This window comes from Myodes glareolus, chromosome 13 (genome assembly GCF_982192425.1).
Source record: "Myodes glareolus chromosome 13, mMyoGla1.1, whole genome shotgun sequence".
Taxonomy (NCBI): domain Eukaryota; kingdom Metazoa; phylum Chordata; class Mammalia; order Rodentia; family Cricetidae; genus Myodes; species Myodes glareolus.
In genome coordinates this window covers 76,614,173-76,639,396 of record NC_142038.1, presented here as the reverse complement: position 1 = coordinate 76,639,396, position 25,224 = coordinate 76,614,173, and the positions used below count along the sequence as shown (strand labels likewise).

The following is a 25,224-nucleotide window of genomic DNA, read 5'->3' as shown; positions in this document are numbered from 1 at the left end:
AAACATTGTCTATATATATTTCTCTGGTTTTGTTTAGAAATCTCTAAGAGTGAACACAGGTTGAACTATGTTACATTGGCCTAATGTCACAGTTTTAAATAAAAGTTTAATGTTTCATCTATTATTAGACATTTTTCTCTTCAGATTAAACAAGATTTACAGATCTAGTATATTTATACAAAATTTATAGTTAATACAAAGAAAACTCATACAGTTATGATTAAGTATCAATCTTTAAACTAAAACTCTAAACTACTGCAAATGACTTGAGTTACACATTACCTTAGGCATTCAATCATGCGAGAAGCTATTTTCTTCCGCCGCATCATGCTAAACACCCATATTCGACTGATCCCACAGATTGCAGGCTCTGGCAATGTTGAGCAGCACCAGGCTTTTTGTCTTTCAAACCGAACCTTTTCTTCTTCTGACCTGATAACTGGAAGTTTCTCTTCTATAACTCGATAGCCCTATATATGTCAAAAACAGGAAGGGAAATAAAGGTGGCAGTTGTCTAGTGTAAATCGGGCTGAGGTCTTGACTACATTTGTCTGGCTGCTTAACAAATTAGCAGATCACTTAACAATCTGGGTTTACTTCCATTCTGACTCAACTCATAATAAGATCATATAATTAAGTACATCTACTATTTAAATGAGACATTTAACAAGGATTTTGACATCCAAACTGAACACCACAGGAATGGAATGTGTTTTTCCCTACCATCTGCTTTCTAAGCAGCAAAAGTACATGTTAAACCAGACAACTGTGGCACACGCCTTTAATCCCAGCACTAGGGAGGCAGAGGCAGGCAGATCTCTGTAAATTGGAGGCTAGTCTAGTCTACATAGTGAGTTCTAGGATAGCCAGGGCTACACAGAGAAACCCTGCCTCAAGAAACAAAAGAAAACAAAAAAAAACCAAACAAACAAACAAAAACAGTTGGGCAGTGGTGGTGCACAACTTTAATCCCAGAACTCAGGAGGCAGAGACTGGCGGATCTCTGAGAGTTCGAGGCCAGCCTAGTCTACAGAGCAAGTTCCAGGACAGAATCCAAAGCTACACCAGAGAAAAGCTGCCTCACAAAACCAAACCAAAGAAAAGAAAGCGAGGGGAGGAGAGGAAGAGAAGAACATATTCTGAGCTCAACAGTCACAGTGATTGTTCTTGTACTGCACACATATGAACTAAGAACAGGAAGAGAAGGGAAATTAAGAAAGCCTTTTCTGGGAGCTGTAGACAGCTTAGTGGTTTAGAGCACTGGTCCTGAGTTCAATTCCCAGCAACCACTTGGTAGCTCACACCATCTATAGTGAGATCTGATGTTCCCTTCTGGCATAAATTCGTACACACAGACAGAACACACATACACATAAAATAAATAAACCTTTTTTTAAAAAAAATTTTCCTTTGATTTATTGAGATTCTCTGATCTCAGTAAGTAACTGTATTTTGTCAAAAAGGACATGACCAGTCTCCTAAAAATACAAAGATAAAACTTGAAATAAAACTAGAAAACAAAAATTAAGAGTGATACATGCCTTCAATCCCAACAACTGGAAGGCAGAGGCACGAAGATTCTTTGAGATCCAGACTAGCCAATGCAATAAAGAGACTTTGTTTCAAAAGAACAAAAGGAGTGGGGGCACTTGACAGATGGCTCAATGGTTGAGTTTGTCTTGCAGGGGATTTGAGTTCAGTACCCAAAATCCAAATGGTGGCTTACTACTATCTGTACCCTCTTCAGAACTCCACAGGCACCAGGCACACACAAAAAATAGGATCATGCATAAAGGCAAAATACTCAAGCTGGCCCATGCCTTTAATTCCAGCATTAGGAAGGCAGAGGCAGGCAGGCAAATCTCTATGAGTCCAAGGTCAGTCTGGTCTACAAAGTGAGTTCCATGACAGCTAAAGTTGTTACACAGAGAAATCCTGTCTTGAAAAACCAAAAGAAAGGAGGGGGAGCGAAGTATAGCACAAAGTTTCTGTCCTGCCTGGTTCCACAGCCATTCAGTCCCAAAGAAACATACAGAGGCTTATTATTAACTATAAACTGTTTGGCCTGTTAGCTCAGGCTTATTATTAACTAGCTCTTACAACTTAAATTAACCCACGTGGCTTGGCACGTTTTCTCAGTAAGGCATTCTCATCTTGCTTCCTCTGCATCTGGCTGGTGACTGTATCTCTTCCCAAATTCTTCCTCCCAAATTCTCCTAGTCTGGTTGCCCTGCCTATATCTCCTGCCTGACTACTAGCCAATCAGCATTTTATTAAACTAATATGAGTGACAAATCTTTACAGTGTATAAGAGTATTATCCCACAGTGAGAGAGTGACAGAACAAATGAGTGTGGCAGAATTACAATAAAATTGTATTTACAAAAACAGCCAGGCATGGTAGCACATGCTATCAATCTCAAAGAGTCTCTTTCTGAGTCTCTTTGAGACTGAAGCCAGCCTGGTCTATATAGTGAGCTCCAAGACAGCCAGGGTTACATAGGAAGACACTGCCTTGGAAAAAAAAAAAAAAGTTTTATAAAAGTAGGCGATGAGCTGGGCATGCTGGCATACAACTGTAATCCCAGAACTCAGGAGGGGGTGGCAGAGAGCAACCTTAGCTACTGAGCAACTTCAAGGTAGGACTATGTGAGAGCCTAATTTTGTATACTATATCCACTATACCTTGCCTTTAACTCAAGTGCTAGAAGGATCAATTGAGAGAGATATTAGTATACAGCACAAAACTTCTGAAGCTCTAACAGTACTCTTAATTCTATACCTTCCATCTCACTGATTTGAAAAACTAATTCCTGTCAAGTATGGTATGCACACCATTAATTCTAGTATTCAAAGGATAAAGTAGGTGGATCTCTGAATTTAGGCTACATACTGAGACCCTGGGGAAAAGGGGAGGAAGAAAGGGAGGGAGGGAAATAATAAAGAAAGGAAGACAGACTAATTCCCACCTGGGTGTGGTGGTATATAACTCCAGCACTCAGGAGGATTCCAAATTTGAGGACAGCCTGAGCTACATAGTGATTTCCAGGCCAGGCTGTATTACACAGAGGGACTATGTCTCAAAAAAGAAAAGAAAACCAAAGAAAAGAAAAATCAATTCCTGCACAAGATACAACTCTATTATAGTGCAGAATTACATTATATCCTTATCTGAAATGTAGATAGATTTATTAGGATATTATTTAGTATTACATAGTAATGAGCTAATTTAGATATCAAACTATTTCTAAGCACTCTTTAGAAGTCACTTACCCACTGGATGTGTTCTGCAATCAAGCAACCGACTACTTTTTTGTCATTAGAAATAAAGAGAAGAGTTTTAGTTCTGGAATAGCACATTAATGGAGCCTGTTGGAAACCCAAATCGTTGTCAACCATCTCTCTAATTTCATCAACCTGCCAAGTAAAGAACGAGACTTTTTTTAAAACAAAGAAAACATTGTATACAGGTTTAAAAAAAACATTCAATAAGATGAATATATTATTCCTAACCAAATACTCTCTAAGGAATTTTTGGTTTCTGAGACAGAAGTTCTGTTACTTTGTTATGTGCCTCTGGCTGTCCTGGTGCTCAATAAGTAGCCCAGGCTGGCCTTGAACTAGTGGCAATTGTTCTGCCTCAGTCTCCTGAATACTGAAATCATGGGTGTGTGCCACCATACAATATAGTTATAACTAAAAGGCTCGAACTCTTTGACATGTCTGTACTGATTATTAACTCACTGATTTTTAAGCATTGGAAGCAACTTGGCAGAAAAAGGGAAGAAACAGAGGTGTTGCCAACCCTAATGGTCTAGAAAACAAGGGTGAGCGGGAGTGCCAGCACTAAGCATGTGAGAGCACTGAGACTTCCTCAGGAGGAACACAATGTGTCTAAATGGCTAGAGCACACTGAATCTTAGCCAGCAAGACACTGTCCACCCCAAGTTTTAGTTAGAACTCTCAACAGTAAAATGAAAGGAAGAGAAGAAAGAAATTCATGTTCACTATCTGGCAAGCATCTAAAAATGAGACACACCAAGAACTATAGTCATTTCAATCCAATATCCCTTGGAGTATTATAGTTCTTCATTTTGTATGTGAAAGAAACGAACTCAAAAGTGACATAATTTATGTCAAACACTAAACATCTAGAATATCATGGACCAGAGGTCTGAACCTCAAACATTAACATGGCATCAAATGCTTCTTCCAAGTTCAAGCTCTTTGTAGGCACTGAAAAAAAAATAACAATTATAAGACAGGTGGTGGTGGTATATGCCTTTAATACCAGCACTAGGGAGGCAGAGACAAGCAGAACTCTGTGAGTTCAAGGCCAGCCTGGTCTACAGAGCAAGTTCTAGGACAGGCTCCAAAGCTACACAGAGAAACCCTATTTCAAAAAACCCAAAAGAAAAATCACAAATCTACAGGCACTTGCACACTAATTCCTTCTCCAGTTTAAAGAACATAAATTGCCAGGTTGATTGCATATCCCTTTAATCCCAGCACTTGCAAGGCAGGCAAATTTCTCCTAGTCTGGAGCCAGTTTGGTCAATTTAAAAAGCATGTTCCAGGTCAAGCAGGCTGGCCAGTGAGACCCCATCTGGGGGCAGGGGTGGGGCACACAACATAAGTTGCAAATGTTCCATCTAATAACTATTCATGTCACTGAACATTAAGTGCAAATAACCTCTAGAGTGGTTCATATTCTTGCTTCTCTCGTACACACCAGATTGTGCATTCCTTAGTCAATGATGAAAACTCACCCCCTCACAATTTCTGAAATTTTATATTTTATAAGAGCATCTATAGACATTTGATTCTGGGGAAAACCAAACTGAATGCTAGAAAAAGGAAGGCGGAGTAGGGAGAAGCCATGTAGCCCCGCTGGAGAAAGATGCCAGAACTTTATCCAGTAAGCCACAGCCTTGTGGCGATACACAGATTAATGGAGATGGGCTAGTTTAGGACATAAGAGAGAGAAATATGTCTGAGCTATGGGCTCAGTATTGCAAATAATATGGTTTCTGAGTGACTATTTCAGGGCTAAGCTGGGAACAAACAAGCGGGCTCCTACTACAAATTGGTGCACCAATGTGGTTGACTAAATCCATGTAAAACGTGAGAAAGCTTAAAAAATAATTCTAGACACAAAAAGAACAGAGTTAAACGCAGCTTTTAGGTAGCCAGCATTTTGCTGGCAGTGTGCCACAGCTCCTTTAAGAGATGTCTTCCTGATTCAGCCGTAGCAGAAAAACAAGCTGCACAGTTCTGAAGTGGTGGCTTTCCTGGGCCTGGGCACACTTACACAGTGGGCACACTTACACAGTGGGCACACTTACACAGTGGGCACATTTACACAGTGGGCACACTTACACAGTGGGCACACTTACACAGTGGAGCACACACAGCAGAAAAAAATAACGACAGCTTGAATTTTGCAGGAAAATGGATGGAGCTAAAAAACATCATTTTGAGTGAGGTAACCCAGACACAGAAAGACAATTATCACATGTACTCACTCATAGGTGGGTTTTTAAACATAAAGCAAAGAAGGCCAGCCCACAAACCACAATCCCAGAGAACTTAGACACAATGAGGACACTAAGAGAGACTTAAATAAATCTAATCTACATGGGAAGTAGAAAGTAGAAAAAGACAAGATCTCCTGGGTAAATTGAGAGCAAGGGGACCCTGGGGGAGGGTTGAAGGGGGGAAGGGGAGAGGTAGCGAGGGGAGCAGAGAAAAATGTAGAGCTCAATAAATATTATATATAAAAAAGACATTAGCTATATTTTCAAATAATAGGTGTTTCCTTAGCCTCCCTTTCAGGTGACATAATCTTAGATTTAAAGATGTCCAATTATAAATCTAAAGAATTTATAGCAAATAAATTAATTCCCTTGTAGTTCTAGACATTTTGGACACATACTAGAATGCAACTAGGTTTTTAGATAAATAACTAAAACTCATACTCACATTAAGAATTTTCTGTGAAAGAAAAAAGTAATGTGAGAGACAAAAAGACAATACTAAGTCTATTATTTATAAATGTAATGTGTTTTTCTTTTTGCACTAATGGTGACTGAACTCAGAGATTGGCAAGTAAGTTTATGCCATCATCCCTTTCAAATCACCTTGTATGACAAAAGATGCTATGCTTCATTACCTAATTCATTTTTCACTAAAGTAAATGCTATGGAATACTTAAGGCATATGCATGCCCTTCCAGGTACTCACTCAATGGATTGGTACTCAAGCTACCTCACATATTTTTATGTAGTAAGATTGAACATACTTCCAAATGAGCTGGGTTAATTTTTTTCTTCAGGTAGGCTATACTCTTTAAATGCTTATTTCTTGTTTTCAAAATTGGTGTTTAATGTGCAAAGTCTGCAATGTATTATTCTCTTAACCTTAAGTCCAAGTTTTCTGCATGAAATGTCACTGAAAATGTACCTTTTTCAGAGCATACTTTGGGTCTTCGGGAAGAACCATTATTATCCTACCATCAGGATATTCAGCCAGAATTCTTTCTTTTTTCCAGCCCTAGATATAAAAGAATATTTTTTATGTATCATACTTTACTCATTCATGTACTAAACAAAAAGTATACCTATTTGTCTAAAAATTGCAAAACTGAAAAATACATGTCCATTAATGATTAACTAATAAAGCGTGATCAATCATCTGCTTTGCTAAGTTTACAACATATTGAATAAAAGCTAATTTCTAATGCTTGTTCGGAGAGATGTCATACCACAAAATTTCTAATTTATCACTTTTCATCATAATAAATTCTGAAAATTACATACCAAAAACAATCAAACCCCTTAAAGTCAGTGGATCCCCAGAAGAGAAAGAGTAACTCTCCCAGACTCTGGACAAAAGAACTCAACTCTTAGGTTTATTTGGAACATGGTTACCTCCACAAATTAACACTCATATTTAAGAATGGCATGCCAAAGACCTCCAGGAGGTTCCAGATGAACTGATTAGCATGCAGTAGCCCAGAATGAAAGAATAGCTTTTACTCTTATTGTTCACAACTAACAAAACCACAAGAAGGAGACTATAAAAAAAATATAACTACCTTCTAAGAATCTAATAGGGAAGGAGAGGCTACGTTGTGTGTATCTGAAGTTAAACATACTCAAAAAAAGAGGTAATAAACTCTTCTTCAGATCCACACTCGTGGTGATTAATGAGCAGAACCTGCATGAAAAAAAACAAAACAAAACAAAAGCCACTTAAATCTAGTAAGATGGGACTGAACCAGGTTAAAACTAGGAACTCTGAAGTTCAAAATAATTACAGAGAGAGTGAGCTTTAACTAGTTGTTCCATTTGTCTTACCCAACCAATTTTACTTAAAAAGGCCTTTTAAAAAGCAATTTGCAATTATGCTTAGGAAAAAGTTATTTTCTAAAAATATAAAAGCTCAATAAAGAAAAAGGCTAATTTTTTGATATACCATGGTAAGTCTGAAAGAATGGAAACTGATTTTCTAAGTTATCTTTTTGTTTTGTTTTTGTTTTTTTAATGAAATGGGAGCAGGATCTCAGTTAGAAACAAAATTTCTACTAATAAAGATCAGAATACCTAAGACCACAGAACAAAACATTTAAAATTCACCATCTGCTTAACTTCAAGGACAAGTAAAATTCAAGTGACTGGTATGAACTAGGGATGGAAAAATTATTTCGAGATTAAGAAATCAGGCTGAAGAAACAGCTCAGCAGATAAGCGCACCTGTTTTTCTTGCAGAGGACACAGGTTCGATTCCCAGCAACCATAATGGCTCACAACTATCTGTAACTTCAAATCTAAGAGAACTAACAGGCAGGCACATGGTGCACACATACATACATATATACATACAAGCAAAACACTCACACACAAAGTAAAATAAATAAATTTGACTTTTTAAAGATTAAGGTATCAGAATAATAAAAAGATCAATCAGAAACATATACATATTTGAACATAAGGTTAACCATTTTTTAAAGGCATAAAAGATAACACCTATAAAAATAAAAAACTTAAGGGGCTAGAGTAGAGAGAAGGCTCAGAGGTTAAGAACCCTGACTGCTCTTCCATAGGTCCTGAGTTCAATTTCCAGCAACCACATGGTGGTTCACAAAAATATATAATGAGATCTGGTTCACTCTTCTGACTTGCAGGCAAACAGGCAGACAGACTCTGTGTAAATAATTTTTCTTTTTTAAAAATGAGAAATTTACATCAACATTACTTTTTGTAAAATCTTTGAAACCAAACCATTTTCTACAAAGTAAAAAGAGAAGTTATTGCTTTCTTTTTGTTTTGTTTTTTTTAAAATCAAACCATAGAGTGTGGGAGGAGGAAACCAAACTATATATTCAATAAAGAACTACAGATTTAAGTAATATCAAATTATACAAAGTCATACTGAACTAAATTAGCTAAAGATAGATTATTCTTCCTATTAATTGCCTTTAAAAATAAAAAAACTGGGACAATTATGCCACACCACAAACATTAAATTATTTTGCTCTAATAACATTTTAGTGCAAATCTCATGAAATAACCTGAAATTTGCATATTTATATGTAAACTACCACAATTAGACTATTTTTATTTAAGTATTATTGTTCTGTCATGAACCACAATAAGGTTTTGCATACAAGAAGGAACTGTAAAAAACAAAATTACTACTATTTAGATTTCATTGCTCTTCATGAGGGTTAACTTGGTGGAAACTTTTAAGAGTTCTGTGGTAAAAGTTTAGGTTCTTTTCTAAAAAAAAATATTTTTCTTTATTTTATGTTATAACTGAGCCTGGCACACTCAGAGGTCAGAAGAGGTTGTAATTACGGATGACTGTCATATGGAGTCTGGAACCAAACTTGGTTCCTCTGAAAGAACAAGTAAGTGCTCTTAACTGTTAAGCAACCTGTCTAATTCCAAATTTTTTTTTTCTTTTTAGACAGGGTTTCTTGTGTAACAGCCTTAGCTATCCTGGAACTAGCTCCTATAGACCAAGCTGGCCACAAACTCACAGAGATTCACCTCCCTCTGCCTCGGCTGGGATTAAAGGTGTGTGCCACCACCACCAGGGCAAGTTTGGGTTATTGAGAACTAATAGATACAGTGATTTGTTAGCTTTGAGCAAATTACTACAATTAATCTAAACAATCTAGAAAATGGCTATCACTAGAGGGCAATATTAAGGACAAATGGTGTATAGCACAGAGCAACTACTTGGTAACTCTGGAGCTTCCTACTGATATGTCCAAATAAAATCAGCTGATCAACAAAATGTCCCCAAAGTACAATAAAAACAATCATGAACAAAGATAAAATAATCACGTTAATTAAAACATTAACTGATGGGCTGGAGAGATGGCTCAGTGGTTAAGAACATTGCTTGCTCTTCCAAAGGTCCTGAGTTCAATTCCCAGCAACCACATGGTGGCTCACAACCATCTGTAATGAGGTCTGGTGCCCTCTTCTGGCCTGTAGGAACACATGTAGACAGAATATTGTATACATAAAAAATAAATAAATGTTTTTAAAAAAACCATTAACTGACTTAAGTACAGTTAATGCCTTGCCAGTATCACTGACAATTGACTCTTGAAAATCTGTAAGAGCCGGGCAGTGGTAGTGCACACCTTTAATCCCAGCACCCAGGAGGCAGAGGCAGGTGGATTTCTTTGGGTTTGAGACCAGCCTGGTCTACAGAGTGAGTTCCAGGACAGCCAGGGCTACACAGAGAAACCCTGTCTAGATAAACAAAAAACAAAAAAAAAGGAAGAATGAAGAAAAAGGAAAAGAAAATTTATAAGAGTTGAAATTTGTCTATTGGTTGAAGATAGACAGAGGTGAAAGAAAAATTTAGAGAAATCCACCCAATAACCACAACATTTTTGAAGATGTGCCAATTCTAGCGTAGTTCTTCTTACATTTAGCATATTACAACCCTCTGCTACCACGAAGTATTTTGCAAAACCTAAACTTACTTTCAAAATCTAGTCATCTGAATGACATAATTTTATATCTTCTTTTGTTTTTGTTTTGTGATAGTGATTTGATATGTAGACCACACTGGTGTCAAAATCATATCTGCTTGTCTCTGGCTCCCAAGTGCTAGCATTAAAGGTACACACTAACATACCATAATACACTGCCCACATTTTGTATTTCTTTTTCTTTTCTTTTTGGTGAGGGGTTGAGACAGGGTTTCTCTGTGTAGCCCTGGATGTTCTGGAACTCACTCTATAGATGAGGTTGGCCTCAAACTCACAGAAATCCACCTGCCTCTGCCTTCTGAGTTCTGGGATTAAAGGTGTGCACAACCACCGCCCAGTCACATTTTATATTTGATTTGCATTTCTCATGAAAACCCTGTCTGTCTGTGATGAGAACTGAAACTAAAACTGATAGCATGCTAAGTAAATGTTTCCTTATGAAACTTCACCCCTAGCACACTTTGGATAATTCTTTTCTTTTCTTCCAAGATAGGGTTTCTCTCTGTAGCCCTGGTTGTCCTGGAATTCACTCAAACACAGAGATCTGCCAGCCTCGGCATCCCGAGTTGGGGGATTAAAGATGTGTGTCACCACTACCAGGTTAGTCTGGATTTCTAAACACTGAGTGATAGACACACCAATAACAACTACAAAAGTTCACTGACGCCAGGCATGGCGGGGCATGCTTTATTCCCAGAACTCAGGAAGACCAGGCAGGCAGATCTCTGAGAGTTTGGGGCCATCCTGGTCTACAGAATGAGTTCCAAGACAGAGAAGACTGTTATATAGAGAAATCCTGTTGCGGGTAGGGAGTATACATGACCATTTATTCCACGGAGAATGAATAGGCCATAGAAAAACAAAACAGGACAAATAAAAATTAAAATACTAGCATGGTTAGAAGAAAACTGCATAATCAGTCCTGTCCAGACACCAAAGAAGGAAGATGTGACCTGCCTCGCTGAAAAAGGTACCAAGCCATGTGGCTAACACAGATAAGAATAACGAGTTAATATATGTTATAAGAGCTAAAACAGGGGCTGGAGAGATGGCTCAGAGGTTAAGAGCACTGACTGCTCTTCCAGAGGTCCTGAGTTCAATTCCCAGCAACCACATGGTGGCTCACAGCCATCTATAATGAGATCCGGTGCCCTCTTCTGGCATGCAAGCATACATGGAAGGAATGTTGTATACATAATAAATAAATAAATCTTAAAAAAATAAAAACTAGTATTTAAAAAAAAGAGCTAATACAAAGCTTGAGCTAATGGGCCAAAATCAGTTTATAACTTATGGAGACCTCTGTGTGATTTTCTTTGGGGCTAACCAGCTGCGGGAACCAGGCAGGACAGAAACGCCAACAAGCAGGCCCTCATGTTACAGAATGGTGCCCATGTAGACAACTGCAACCAAATAAAACCTGAGAGAGCTTTGGAAGTAATTCTAGACAGAAAAGAATAGAGTAAACCATGACTTCTTGATAGCAGCAATTTCTTGGGTCTGTTCTGCTTGCTAGAGGCAAGCAAGCGTTCTCATTTAAGAGAGGCTTCCTGACTCAGCTTTAGCTGTAAAACCTTACAGCTCTTTTAAAAGGTCCTGCCACGAAACACTTAAACGGTGTTGATGAAAAGCTGAATGCATGTTTTTTGGGCTTCAGCTATAGCAAGAAAAAAGCTGTGCCAGCTTTCTGGGCCATCCTGCCAGCGCAACTCTGACTCTTTCAGGCAGGTGGTCCAACTATGGAGCATTTGAGTGTTGTTTGTGAGCACACTACTGGAGCTTGCTTGCTGGCGGGGACATTGAGACGTGATAGAGTTGTGGCAATAAACATAGCTACAGCCAGTACCTTTGCCATGAGGCTGGAATTGCAGAATGCTAAGGAATGGGCTGCATCCAGCCGACAAAGCCAAGGCTTTAATCCTACCCATATTGCTTGGTATATTAAAGACTTGTGTAGTCAGAAAAAGAGAAATATACAGTAAAGAGAGATTTTAAAAAACCCCTCTAAACAGTTTACTGTGTGTTAAAAATATATGCTGGCTTGAAAGAGAAAAAAAAGGTTAAAGTCCTTAAAATAAAAAAGAAAGAGAGTAGTTGGGTGTGGTAGTACTCGTCTTTAATCCCAACACTTGGGAGACAGAGGCAGACAAACCTCTGTGAGTTCAAAGTGTGGTGGCATACACCTTTAATCCCAACGCTTGGGAGGCAGAGGCAGAGAGACCTCTGTGAGTTCAAGGTGTGGTGGCACACACCTTTAATCCCAGCACTTGGGAGGCAGAGGCAGGTGGATCTCTGTGAATTCAAAGACAGCCTGGTCTACAGAGGGAGTTCCTGGACAGCCAAAGATATACAGAGAACCTGTCTCAAAAAGTAAAAGTAAAAATAAAAGAAATAGAGGCTAAAATAAAGCCACAGAAAGATGAAAAACACACAGAGAATCTGGATACTGTATGTTATTATGCTCTCTTTGAATTGTATGAATGCTGAGGAAAGAACAACAGCTGCTAAAATATATTTGTTTATAAATGCTGCTAAATCAATCCAATATAGGCATTTTGAAAATCCTTGACTACAAAATTCAAGTCAAAAGGTATGTTATTTTGGAGAAGAGATTTTGCTTTTGTTTCCACAGGAAATGAGAGGCTGTGGATTCATTCTGAGTTAAGAATAATCAGGTTTGATCAAGGAAGACCACCTGAGAAATCTCCAGTAGGAAAAGATGGCCCAGATGTCAGAGTGCTACATCCAAAACAGATTCAAGACTGTTGCCTAAGATGATCAAGACTCACAGGATACTTCAGTCAGGACTTAATTCAAAATTTTCTTTAGATCCCCATAAGATTATCAGTGCCCCCAACCAGCAGGAAGTAACCGGGAATACTATGCCCACATTCCCAAAAAATGGAATATGGATATTTTCCTTTGTTTAAAAAAAAAGTGGGGGAAGTGGTATGGGACAATTCTGCATTCTGTCAATTAAATGTTTTAAATAAACACTGATTCGTCAGTAGCCAGGCAGAAAGCATAGGTGGGACAATCAGATAAGTAGAGGCAGGGCAATGAGAACAGGCATATTCTGGGAAGAAGGAAGGTCTTCCCCAGTCCTGTCCACACTGAAGAAGGAAGATGTGACCTGCCCCACTGAAAAAGGTATCGAGCCATGTGGCTAACATAGATAAGAATAATGGGTTAATATATGTTATAAGATCTAATACAAAGGCAGGGCTAATGGGCCAAAATCAGTTTATAACTTAAAAAATAACTGCATAAGAAAAAAATTATGACAGCTGCTGTGGAAAGGGAGACTTGGCATTAACACAAATGGAAGTCCTTGAGATTGGTTCTGGAAGGTGAGGTTTCCTAAGAGATGACCTTTGAGGGCTGGAGAAATGGCTCAGTGGTTACGAGTACTGGCTGTTCTTCCAGAGGTCCTGAGTTCAACTCCTAGCAACCACATGGTGGCTCACAACCATCTATAATGAGATCTGGTGCCCTCTTCTGGCGTGTGGGCATACATGAAGGCAGAATGTTGTATAAATAAATAAATCTTAAAAAATATAAAGAGATGACCTAAAGGAATGCAATTAAAAAATAAAGTAAAATTTAAATGGGAATAGAGAGAGAACTAAGCAGTTAAGAGCACTTGTTCTTGCAGAGGACCTGGATTTGTTTCCATGCACCTACATGGTAGCTCACAACCATCTGTACCTCCAGTACCAGGAGAGTCAATGCCTTCTTCTGAGTACCCATGGACATCAGGCATGGATATGATCCATGGACGACATCAGGCATGGATATGATTCACTGACATTCATGCAGGCAAACACTCACTCATTTAAAATAAATCTTAAGAATTAAAACAATAGAAAACTTGAAATATTTATTAAGAAATAAACCTTAAAGATTACTATGATGTTTTTAACTTGGGAAGATATCAGAGTGGTACTACTTCTAATATAGAAAAAACAGGGCAAGAACCTGCATGAGTTTTATTTTAAGACTAGATAAGCTACAACTTGCTACCATTCCCCCAGCCCAAAGGTTCGTGAATTATTTAGCAGAATAAAATTTGTCAGGCATGACAGTTCATACCTGTAATAAACACCTGAGAGACACAAGAACACAGCTGAAAGTCCAAGGACAGACTTACAATATATAGACATACAATATATAAATTTAACACAGATTGAATCTAGGTATTTTTAAAGAGACAACTTTGAAAGTGACTATGGAAAGCCGTGAAATTTAAGTTTGTAAAATGTTTTGTATTGGGTTATCTTTTTAATGTGTAATCTTGGGATAACAAGAAAGAAAAAGTTGTGGCTTAACAGTGGGGTCCTTGCGTGTCAAGCTGACAAAGGGTCAATTATGTCAGATAGTTTTATGTGAATTCAACACAAGCTATAGCTACCTGAAGGAAAGGAACCTAGATTGAGAAAATGTTTCCATACAATCCACTATAGGGCATTATCTTATAATGATTTCTATATTACATAAATTATGCATTTAATTAATTTATTTATTTAAATGAATATATTTACACATTATGTAAGTCATTATTAAATAATTTTATTGACATTATTAAATAAATTAAACACAATATTAGACAGATCATTAAATACAAGATATTAAAATATTTATAAATCCAAATAAATAGATTGATGAGGGAAGGTCTAAGCCATTGTGGGTGTTGTCATCCTTGGCTGGTGGTTCTGGGATATAGGAAAACAAGCTGAGTAAGCCATGATGACTAAGCCAGTAAGTAGCTCCCCTTCATGCCTCTGCATCAGCTCCTGCCTCCAGTTTCTGGTGCTGCTTGAGTTCCTATTCTCACTGTTTTTGATGATGAGCTGTTACATGGAATTGTGAGTGAAATAAACCCTGTCTTCTCCGAGTTGATTTGGTCATGGTGTTTCATCACAACAACAGTAACCCTAACCATTGCTTTGCCCATGATTCCTTTCCCATTTCCAAACCCTTGAGATCTCTACTCTGCTGGGCTGAATGTGGCTTGCTGAGTATAACCAATCTCTGCTATTGCAGAGGCCCAGAATTTAGTTCCCATTAGTCACAACTGGCTGGTTCACAACCAACTGCAACTCCAGCTCTGGGAGATCCAATGCCTCTGGTCTGAGAGGGCATACACGTGTGTACACTAACACACTGAATTAAAAATAATAAACATAAAAACTGGAAAAACAACCCTTGAATTCTATTCTACTCAACTATTCTGCACCTATCATCTACTCTCTTCTTCCTAGTCATCTTTCAAAAGAGTGAGCAGCTCCACGTCCCTCTCCAACCATACCTTCTGCATCAGAAACAATAGGAGTCACACACCCCACCTATACACAATTGGAAAAGCTCCCAACTGGACACCCCTGCTCTCTAGGCCATAGCCCCCTAGCGCACATCCTGTGCCCCACCCACATCTATGGCAACCTTAGTGACCATGAATCCTCCCTAATCCAACCATCCCCAACATCAGTGATCACTGGAGTTACAGGTACCATCTGCACCTGGAGGAAAAATGATCATCAGAACCATAAACCCCACCTGCACATGGAGGAAGAGAAGCCCTAGAGGCACAGACTCCATCTGCACCAATAGGAGGAAGAGATGGGTAGACGACAATGTAATAATACATTCAACAATATAAAGGGTAGTTTGGAAGCAATAGAAACTAGTGATTCTAAAACAGCAAGACCTGAACATTCCAAGGCAAATGAAACAGAAGAAAATGACCTAGATGACCCTCAGCGGCAGAATGGATAAAGAAAATGTCATACAATGGAGTACTCCTCCGCAGTAAAAATCAATGGCATCTTGAAATTTACAGGGAAATGGATAGAACTAGAAAAAAATCATCCTGAGAGGTAACCCAAACCTCACTCATAAGTGGATATTAGACACAAAGTAAAAAGATAACCAGGCTACAACTCACAACCCTAAAGAATCTAGGTATCAAGGAGGACCCTAAGAGGGACAGACATAGAAGACCCCAAGAAGAGAAAATAGTTAAGATCTCCTGGGTAAACTGGTAGGGAGTTAGAAGGAAGGGGATGGAGGATGGGAACATGAGGGATCGAAAAGGATGAGTTGGGGAGGGACAGAGGGGGAGAAAAATAAAAGAGGTATCTTGATAGAGAGAGCAATGATGGGGTTAGGGAGAAACCTGGTGTTAGAGAAATTGCCAGGAATCCACAGGAATGACTCCAGTTAAGACTCCTAGCAATAGTGGAGAGGGTGTCTGAAAAGGTCTTCCCCTGTAATCAGATTAGTGACTGCCCTAATTGTCATCATAGAACCTACATCCAGTAACTGATGGAAGCAGATGCAGTCACCCACAGCCCAGTTCCTGGAGTTCAGCTGAAGAGAGAAAAGAAGAATCATGATCTTTTGAGCAAGGGGTGGTCAAGATCATGATGGGGAAAACTACAGAAACAGCTGATCTGAACCAGTGGGAGCTCACAGACTCTGGACAGACACCTGGGGAACCTGCATGGAACTGAACTAGGCCCTCTGAATATGGGTGACAGTTATGTGATTCGATCTCTTGAAGGGAGGCCCCCTAGAAGTGAGACCAGTATCTACCCCAGGAGCATGAACTGGCTTTTAAGAGTGCATTCACTATGGTAGGATGCCTTGCTCAGCCTTGAAACAGCGAGTAGGGACTTGGTCCTACCTCAACTTTATATGCCAGGCTTTGTTCTCTCCCTAAGGAAGGCCTTACCCCCTCTGATGAAAGGATGGGGGGATGTTAAGGAGGGCAGTGGGTGACTGGAGAAGTGAAGGGAGGAGGAAATGGGGTTGGTATGTAAAATGAAATAAAATTTTTTAAAAATAAAAACAAAAAGTAAACACAAAATACACAGTAAATATGCATTCAACTTTCAAGTTAAAATTATAGTCTCACTAGATCATCATTTCCCTGCAATATATATTTGGTCATACATAACTTTTCAACTATCACTAAGAGAATTTTTGTGATGATAAAAACATTCTGTATCTACAGTGTTCAAGATGGTAACTTCTAGCAATGTGTGAAAACTAAGTGTTGGGGAACTCCTTCAGCCAATATGCTTCAAGATACCAGCCCACTTTGGGTGTGGTCTCATGAACTATAAATGCAGACAAAAGCGTGCATGGGCCTCTTGGCTGCTAAATTCTGTTCCAGTTCCCAGCACACACAGAGGACTGTGGATTGCTACCCTTTTTGTGAGTTTATCCCCCAAATAAATATACTTCATTCTGGGCTATTGTGGAACTCTTTTGTACACCAATGACAACTGTGACAGAGGTATAGTATTTTTAATTTCATGTGGCTTACTGGCTACCACACTGAACAGCATAGTTCTGCAGTCATTTGGAAATCTGTCAATCTTTGTTCCAAGTTCCTTTTGTGATCAGTCCCACAATTCCTGTATCCATCAATGCTATATTAATTCAACACAACACACACCTTAAGCCTATTTATTTATGGCCCTCACCCCACAGTGAAATCACTTTCCCTATATCTCACCAAAATAAGATGACTTAAAAATAACTCTCATGGCAGGGAGGTGGTAGGGCACACCTTTAATTTCAGCACTTGGGAGACAAAGGTAGGATCTCTGAGTTCAGGCCAGCCTGGCCTACAAAGTGAGTTCCAGGACAGCCAAGACTGTTACATAGAAACCCTGTCTCAAAAAACAAGAGCAGGGAAGTGGTGGCGCAGGCTTTTAATCCCAGCACTCAGGAGGCAGAGACAGGTGGATCTCTGAGTTCAAGGCTAGCTTGGTTCACAGAGCAAGTTCCAGGACATGTTTCAAAACTACAGAGATACCCAGTCTTGAAAAACCTTAAAAAAAAAAAGAAAAGAAAAGAAAAAAGAAAAAGAAAAGAAAAAAAACCACTCATGGAGCTAAAAATTTTTCAGCCTCTGAAAGGATGAAAAGAATTCCAAATAGCATTCAAAAATCAAAATATCACTATCTCACATATTTTTCTTATCTCATCACCCTTTGCTTCTGTCACAAAGATATGGCCGAGACCACACAAGATTGACATTTGCTGTCTCTTTAGCTGTACTATGGTAACAGCCACAGTTGGCCCTCCTACGTTTATTCTGAAAACTCTTCTTCACCAATGAAAACAAGTCTCTCTTCTGAGCAGCTCTTCTAACCAGTGCTTTCTGGTCACTTCTATACCCTAAAGAGAACTGATCACTCACTGAAATAGTTACATACTTACAGCATGTTGTCTTATCGCTCAATAATTACTTAAATCTGTAATTGCTAGTCTGTCTGTCTGTCTGTCTGTCTGTCTTTCTTTCTTTCTTTCTTTCTTTCTTTTTTTAAAAGCTTGGATCCCAAGCATCCAGGGTGTATTACACAGTCCTAAGAGTGGTTTCTCTCCAAACGACCAACAGATTATTCATCTTCTGAGAGTGCCTAGTGAATGAAACTGAGTTTCTGATAGTGTCTGATGGCTGCCTGGCTATTCCTGCTTACTCCTCACACTTTAAAGAGCTATTATACCTTAGTCCACCAAGAAAACAGTAGTTTCTAGGTCCAAGTCAGAGTTTTTCCCTGAAACACTAAATGTTCCTTCCTCATAATTCCCATTATGTCAGATAAAACCCATTTCTTAAAATGATATCAATGAAGCAAATAAGAAAACAAACAAGCCGTTTCTCATTGTATTTGATTATTATGGGCATTTATTTGGTTGGTTGGTTATTTGGTTTTTCAAGACAGGGCTTCTCTCTATAGCTTTGGAGCCTGTCTTGGAACTAGCTCTTGTAGACCAGGCTGGCCTTGAACTCACAAAGATCTGTCAGCCTCTGCCTCCCAAGTGCTGGGATTAAAGTCGTGCGCCACCACCGCCCAGCTAGGTATTTATTTTTTAAACAATGTTTTTGGAGTTCCAGGTTAGCCTGGTCCACACAGTAAGACCCTATCTCAGACAGCTAGATAGAGATAAATACATAGATAAGCGAGCAAGCCATCCCTCATTGCTCGTTTTATCTGATTATTATAGGTGTTTAATTTTTAAACAATGCTTCTAATTGGCCAGGCATGGTGATGTACACCTTTAATTTGAGCAGTCAGAAGGCAGAGGCAGGTAGATCTCTGTGAATTTGAGACCTTCTTGGTCTGCATCATAAATTCCAAGACAGCCAGGGTTAATCAGAGATCTTACCTCAAAACAAGAAAAAAAAAAAGTTTCTAATTAATTGATTCACAAAATTATCGACTTGTATTTGCTTATTTTGGTGTTTTCCAGACAAGGTTTCAGTTCACATCCATGGATGTCCTAGAACTCACAGTCATACTAGCCTGGCCTTAGACCCGCAGTGATTGTCATATCTTCTGCATAGTTAGAGCTGGCATCAAAACATGTCACCACACTCAACCACTATTTCACTTTTAATAGTTTTAACTGGCGTAAAATTTTATTTCCACTTCTTAAATACTGTAAATTTAGCATGAATTAAACCAAGCACCAAGTGACTTCTTTTCCTTTACATAAAACATAAAATTCACGCTAAATAAAATTAGTTGATTAACAAGTACTCTGCAATGCACAATACAGGTGCTAACACTTTAATATCACAAAGAAAAGTAGAAAGTAAAGGCCTTTTTATTTTTTTATTATTTTTTTTCAAGATTTATTTATTTATTATGTATACAGTGTTCTGTCTACATGTACGCCTGCAGGCAAGAAGAGGGCATAAGGTCTCATTATAGATGGTTGTGAGCCACCATGTGGTTGATGGAAATTGAACTCAGGTCCTCTGAAAGAGCAGTCAGTGTTCTTAACCTCTGAGCCATCTCTCCAGTCCATGCTTTCTTTTTTTTTTTGGGGTGGGGAGTGGGTTTTTTGAGACAGGGTTTCTTTGTAGCTTTGAAACCTGTCCTAGAAGTAGTTCTTGTAGACCAGGCTGGCCTCGAACTCACAGATATCCGCCTGCCTCTGCCTCCTGAGTGCTGGGATTAAAGGCGTGTGCCGCCACCACCACCTGGTGTTTTATATATATATATATATATATGTGTGTGTGTGTGTGTGTGTGTGTGTGTGTGTGTGTGTGTGTATGTATATATTAGTATATATACTTTATATATACTTATATCATATATTTTTATAGTATGTATATACTTTATATACTTATATGTTTTATAGTATATATACTTTTCTATATATACTTATATATTTTATAGTATATATATACTATAAAATAATAATGCAATGTTTCAAAATAGTCTCTACCTCAAACATTTCTCTTTTTAAATTTTTTTATTATTATTTTAGACGCAGGATTTCTTTATGTATTCTGACTGTCCTGGAACTTACTTTGTAGTCCAGAGTGGCCTCTAATTCACAGAGATCCGCCTGCCTCTGCCTCGAAAAGTGTTGAGATTAAAAGGCATGTGCCGCCACCCCGCATTTCAAAACAGCAAAAGTGAAGGACATCGATATGACCAACTGCTAAATTCAATTTCTTCTCTTGAACTTATCTCAAAATAAAACAATCACTAGCTGTACTCCCTAGTGCTCCATCCGTCTAAGGAGGAGTGACAAGGGCTGGACCCAGGTTACTACAGTACACCAAAGCATTACAAGATACCCAGGAACTATCCAGGTGATGACTATACTTTGTACTCTAAACCATCTTCTCCCAGAACCTTGAAAAAGCAGAGTACCTATTTCTTGAATGAATTTTTTCTGTTCCCCTCAGAAATCAACAATTTTCTAAAGTTAAACCTTTTAAATACAGTATTTTTTTTATATTTTTAAGAAACTTAATGAGCTAGACAGTGGTGGCACATGCTTTAATACCAGCACCCAGGAGGCAGAAGAAGGCTCATCTCTGAGTTCTAGTTAGCCAGAGTTAAATAGAAAAACCCTGTCTTAAAAGAGGGAGGAAGAAAGGAAGGAAAAGAAAGAAACTAAATGAACATGAGAATTAAATACTTTAAACTGAATACAAAGGACTTGTATCTGGTTCATTCGTAATTAGCTAGCTAACAGCACCAGTTTCTTTTCTAGATGTACAGATGTTAACAGCCAAGTTGTTTAATCCCAGCACTCAGTAGGCAGAGGCAGGAGGATCTCTATGAGTTTGAGGCCAGCCTTGCATACTGAATGAGGAGGACAGCCAAGGAAGTTACACAGAAAAACCGTCTTGAAAAAACAAAACAAAACAATAGCAACGAATGTTAACGACCAGTTTAGAAAGGCCTAAACTGCAAGGGATAAACCGATCAAATTATACCCTATATCCATGCATACACATTCTATTTTACTTAGTGAAGTTGTAGAAGGTAGTATGTGTGGAAATATATATGAAATAAAGAATTATAAAGGATAAGCAGAGTAGGGAACCAAAAAAGAAGGTCTCACATAGCCTGGGCAGCAGTAACCCTGGAAAAATGATAAAAGGTTCAACCATGAAGGAATGAACATAAACCACTGAACAAAAGCCAAGTACATGAATTTACACAGGAGGCTATTAAGACTTTTAAGTGATCCAGTATTTAGTACCTAATGAAATGAATTAGTGAGCTCAGTTCAGATATCCTGGAGGTCTTATTAATGTCAATGTACAGTACATAAGGTAAAGTGTAGAATTAAAAGAAAACCATCTCAATTACAGATAAACAAATTATACTAAATTATAACTTTACAAATAGCTGAATTGATCAAAACTGCTAACAAATTTTCTCTTTCCAGAAGCAAATATTAAACAAACCTATTATGCCTTAAATGCATTTATAATTAAATTTATTTTGTACTCAAATATTTACATTTAACTTTGTAAAAGACAAACTCGAATAACAGGAAAGAGTCCTCAAACCACCTATCTGACAAGATACACACTATAATCTCCAAATACAGATTTCAATAAGATACATGAACATTTATTATAGATTGATCCACAGTAATTAATAAAGTCAAAGGAAAGTTTTAAGAACTATGCACAGCCGGGCAGTGGTGACATAGGCCTTTAATCCCAGCACTCAGGAGGCAGAAGCAGGCAGATCTTTGAGAGTTCGAAGCCAGCCTGGTCTATAAGAGCTAGTACCAGGATAGGCTCCAAAGCTACAGAGAAACCCTGTCTCAAAAAACCAAAAAGAAAGAAAAGAAAAAAAAAAAAGACCTATGCACAAGCTAATTAATATAGTTAGAAAGGTACAATAACTTTTTGAAAACCAATTACACTGAAAAACATAACCTAAGTTAAAAATCCCACAGTAGCAATCTGTCCGGAAAATTCCCTGGATTTTATATTTGGCTTTGTTTTAAAGGAAATCAATATCCATGCATGTCATGCATGCTTTGTATATATTACTGATCTCCAAGAACAAAAAAAAAATTTCAACAACTTAAATTTGGCAATTCATTTCATTAAAAATCTAACCTAATTACCTGCAATGTATGCTTTAATTCACAAAGTCTACTTACCACATACTTTACAGCACTTATAAACTGGTTGTGGAAAAGGAGGTGCTGGGTTTCATCTTCTGGATTTGAAGCTGTATAAAGCATTCCACAGACATTACAGGACACTGCTCCAAATCTTTTGTGTCCAGCATCCTATTTATAAAAAACAAACAAAATGTTTTCTTCCTTGCCAAAGTAACTATTTCTGAACACAGTCTCTAAAACTATGTGAACATAAAACAAGGATTGCTTAATTTATGAGCAACATTTAAATTAAGATATCGTAGTCTAAAATCCGTGTGCAATAAATCTGTGCTCTAACCTCCACATGGACACAAGAGCATCTCCCCCTCATCATAGTTATAGTAAATTAAAAATTTTATCTAAACAGCTAGTACACTGGTACAAGTCTCAAATCCCAGCCCTGAACTCTGCAGTTCAGGGAACCTCGCTGAATTGATGAGCTCCATGCTCAGTGAAAGACCCTATCTCAAAAACTAAGGAGAGAGTAACTAAACACCTTCCAGAATCTGTCCCTCACACACAGGACAGATGTTGCTTACACCTGCAACACATAAAAGATTTCCATTTTAATAACCTGTTGACTTGTTCAAGAGCTTACTACATTTAAAAGAACTGAGAAAATATGTATCAATATAAACTTAGTCCAAAGGTACCAAATAATAAACAATCTATACAGGAGAGCTAATTTATATTTCATATTTAAAATAGTTACAAACTAGTGAAAATAATGTATTATTGTATTTACTGGAAGAAGAAAACCAATTCCCAACAGATGTCTTCTGACCTCTATTAAGGCACTATAGCATAGGTGTGTGCACGCTCAAGCACCTGCACACACACTAAAACTTAAAAATTTTTTTTTTGGGGGGGGTGGTTTTCTGGGACAGGGTTTCTCTGTGTAGCCACGGCTGTTGCCGAGCGGTAGTGGTGCACACCTTTAATCCCAATACTTGGGAGGAAGGGGCAGGTAGATCTATGATAGTTCGAGGCCAATCTGGTCTACAGAGCAAGTTCTAGGAGAGGCTGCAAAGTTACAAATAGAAATCCTGTCTTGAAAAAAAGCAACTAGCCGGGCTAATCCCAGCACTCGGGAGGCAGAGGTAGGCGGATTTCTGTGAGTTCGAGACCAGCCTGGTCTACAAGAGCTAGTTCCAGGACAGGATCCAAAGCTACAGAAAAACCCAGTCTCGAAAACAAAACAAAACACAAACAAATAAACAAAAAGAAAACAAACAAACAAATAAATAAGAAGGGGGTAGGGGGAGTTAACCCTGGCTGTCCTCAAACTTGCTTTGTAGACTAGGCTGTCCTCGAACTCTGTCTCCTAAATGCTATGATTAAAGGTGTGTGCCTCCACCACCTAGCTGGTAATATGTGTTTAATTCACACTGTTATACAATCTCTCAAACTTTTTTCATTGCAAAACTAAGCTCTACATCCATTGAACAGTAACTTCCTATTCTCCCATTCCTTCAAATCTCTAGCAGTCGCCAACCTACTTTCTTGACACCTCACGTGAGTAAAATCCCATGGTCTTTTTCATGACTTACTTCACACAATATATGGCCCTCAAGGCTCACCCGTGCTGCACAAGTGTAGGAATTTCTCTTAAGGCTGATAAGTAACCATTGTGATTATACATTCATCTACCAATGGACAGTCAAGTTTCTACTATCCTTTGGCACTGTATGGACATGTTATACAAACAGCTATTTGTACTAAGTTCCAAGTAATTTTAATATTTAAATAAACTTCTGGGAGGAGGTAGTGATCAAGCTACTCATATTATTATTATGGGAAGAGTAGACTATAATAACACCAGGAATGCTTTCTATAATAAAAATTATAATGATCAAGAAAGAATTAATTTGTACTTTAAGAACATTGCACCGGATTGTTGTGCACTCTTTTAATCCCAGCACTCAGGAGGCAGAGGCAGGCAAATCTCTAAATTTGAGGCCAGCCTGGTCTACAAAACAAGTTCCAGGACAGCCAGGACTGCAAAGAGAAGCCCTAGCTGCGTGGGGTGGGGCAGGGTAAGAAGAAAAAGAAAAAAGAATCTTGTATAAATAATTCATTTACAACCACACTTATTGGTAATAGTAATAGGTAAGTTGTGTACTTACTATGATCAGTTGTTTTTCATCCACTTTCTCGGATTCTTTCAGTCTCAAGGCCTTTGGAATTGTTATCTCCAAATGAGAATTATACTTTAGCTGAGAATGATTTGATGGTATATCTCTTTAAAAAAAATTATTAGATATTTTATATATATATATATATAATGTCAATCATTAAAGAACTTATTTCTAACAAAAAAATTCAATTTCAAGGAGGAAAAAAGATAACCTTTTAAAAATCAAAATGAGCGGGCTGAGCGGTAGTGACTGAGCGGTGGTGGCGCGTGCCTATAATCCCAGCACTCAGGAGGCAGAGGTAGGTGGCAGCTTGTGCTGGTAGACAGCTTGTGCAGGCAGCAGACACATCAAACCCAGGTACCCAAAGAGTCACTTGAGAGCAACGAGCATGATGTGTTGTTTGAGGTGGGTGTGCTGGAGGGCAACTGCAGTGCCCAGAGTCTGGTCGTCTTTCCCCCATCAGGCATGGGATCCCCAAAATGCTTCTGACTGACAGAGGAAACCCAAAACTAACCTTGCTAACACCCATGTTGGCATTGTGTGACTCTATCTATGGTAATACAATCTGTTAACTACTTATGCCATAATATGTGACCCAGATCTCCTCCAATGACACACAGAA

At 38.4% G+C, this 25,224-nt stretch overlaps 1 protein-coding gene across 6 annotated transcripts in view; it reads right to left on the bottom strand.

The window, feature by feature from the left end:
- Positions 1-25,224, bottom strand: part of Esco1 (establishment of sister chromatid cohesion N-acetyltransferase 1) — a 70,148-nt gene that overhangs the window by 4,949 nt on the left and 39,975 nt on the right. For 4 of the 6 annotated variants that reach the window (XM_087896260.1, XM_087896261.1, XM_048447982.3 and 1 more), the window contains 5 exons: positions 24,591-24,705; positions 22,462-22,593; positions 6,462-6,551; positions 3,273-3,416; positions 283-470 (listed from right to left, as the gene is read on the bottom strand). In XM_087896260.1, coding sequence (XP_087752386.1) covers positions 283-470; positions 3,273-3,416; positions 6,462-6,551; positions 22,462-22,593; positions 24,591-24,705 — 669 coding nt within the window. Of the gene's footprint in view, positions 1-282; positions 471-3,272; positions 3,417-6,461; positions 6,552-7,095; positions 7,218-22,461; positions 22,594-24,590; positions 24,706-25,224 lie in introns of those variants that run through there. The other 2 variants (XR_015734748.1, XM_087896262.1) reach the window with 2 other exon arrangements.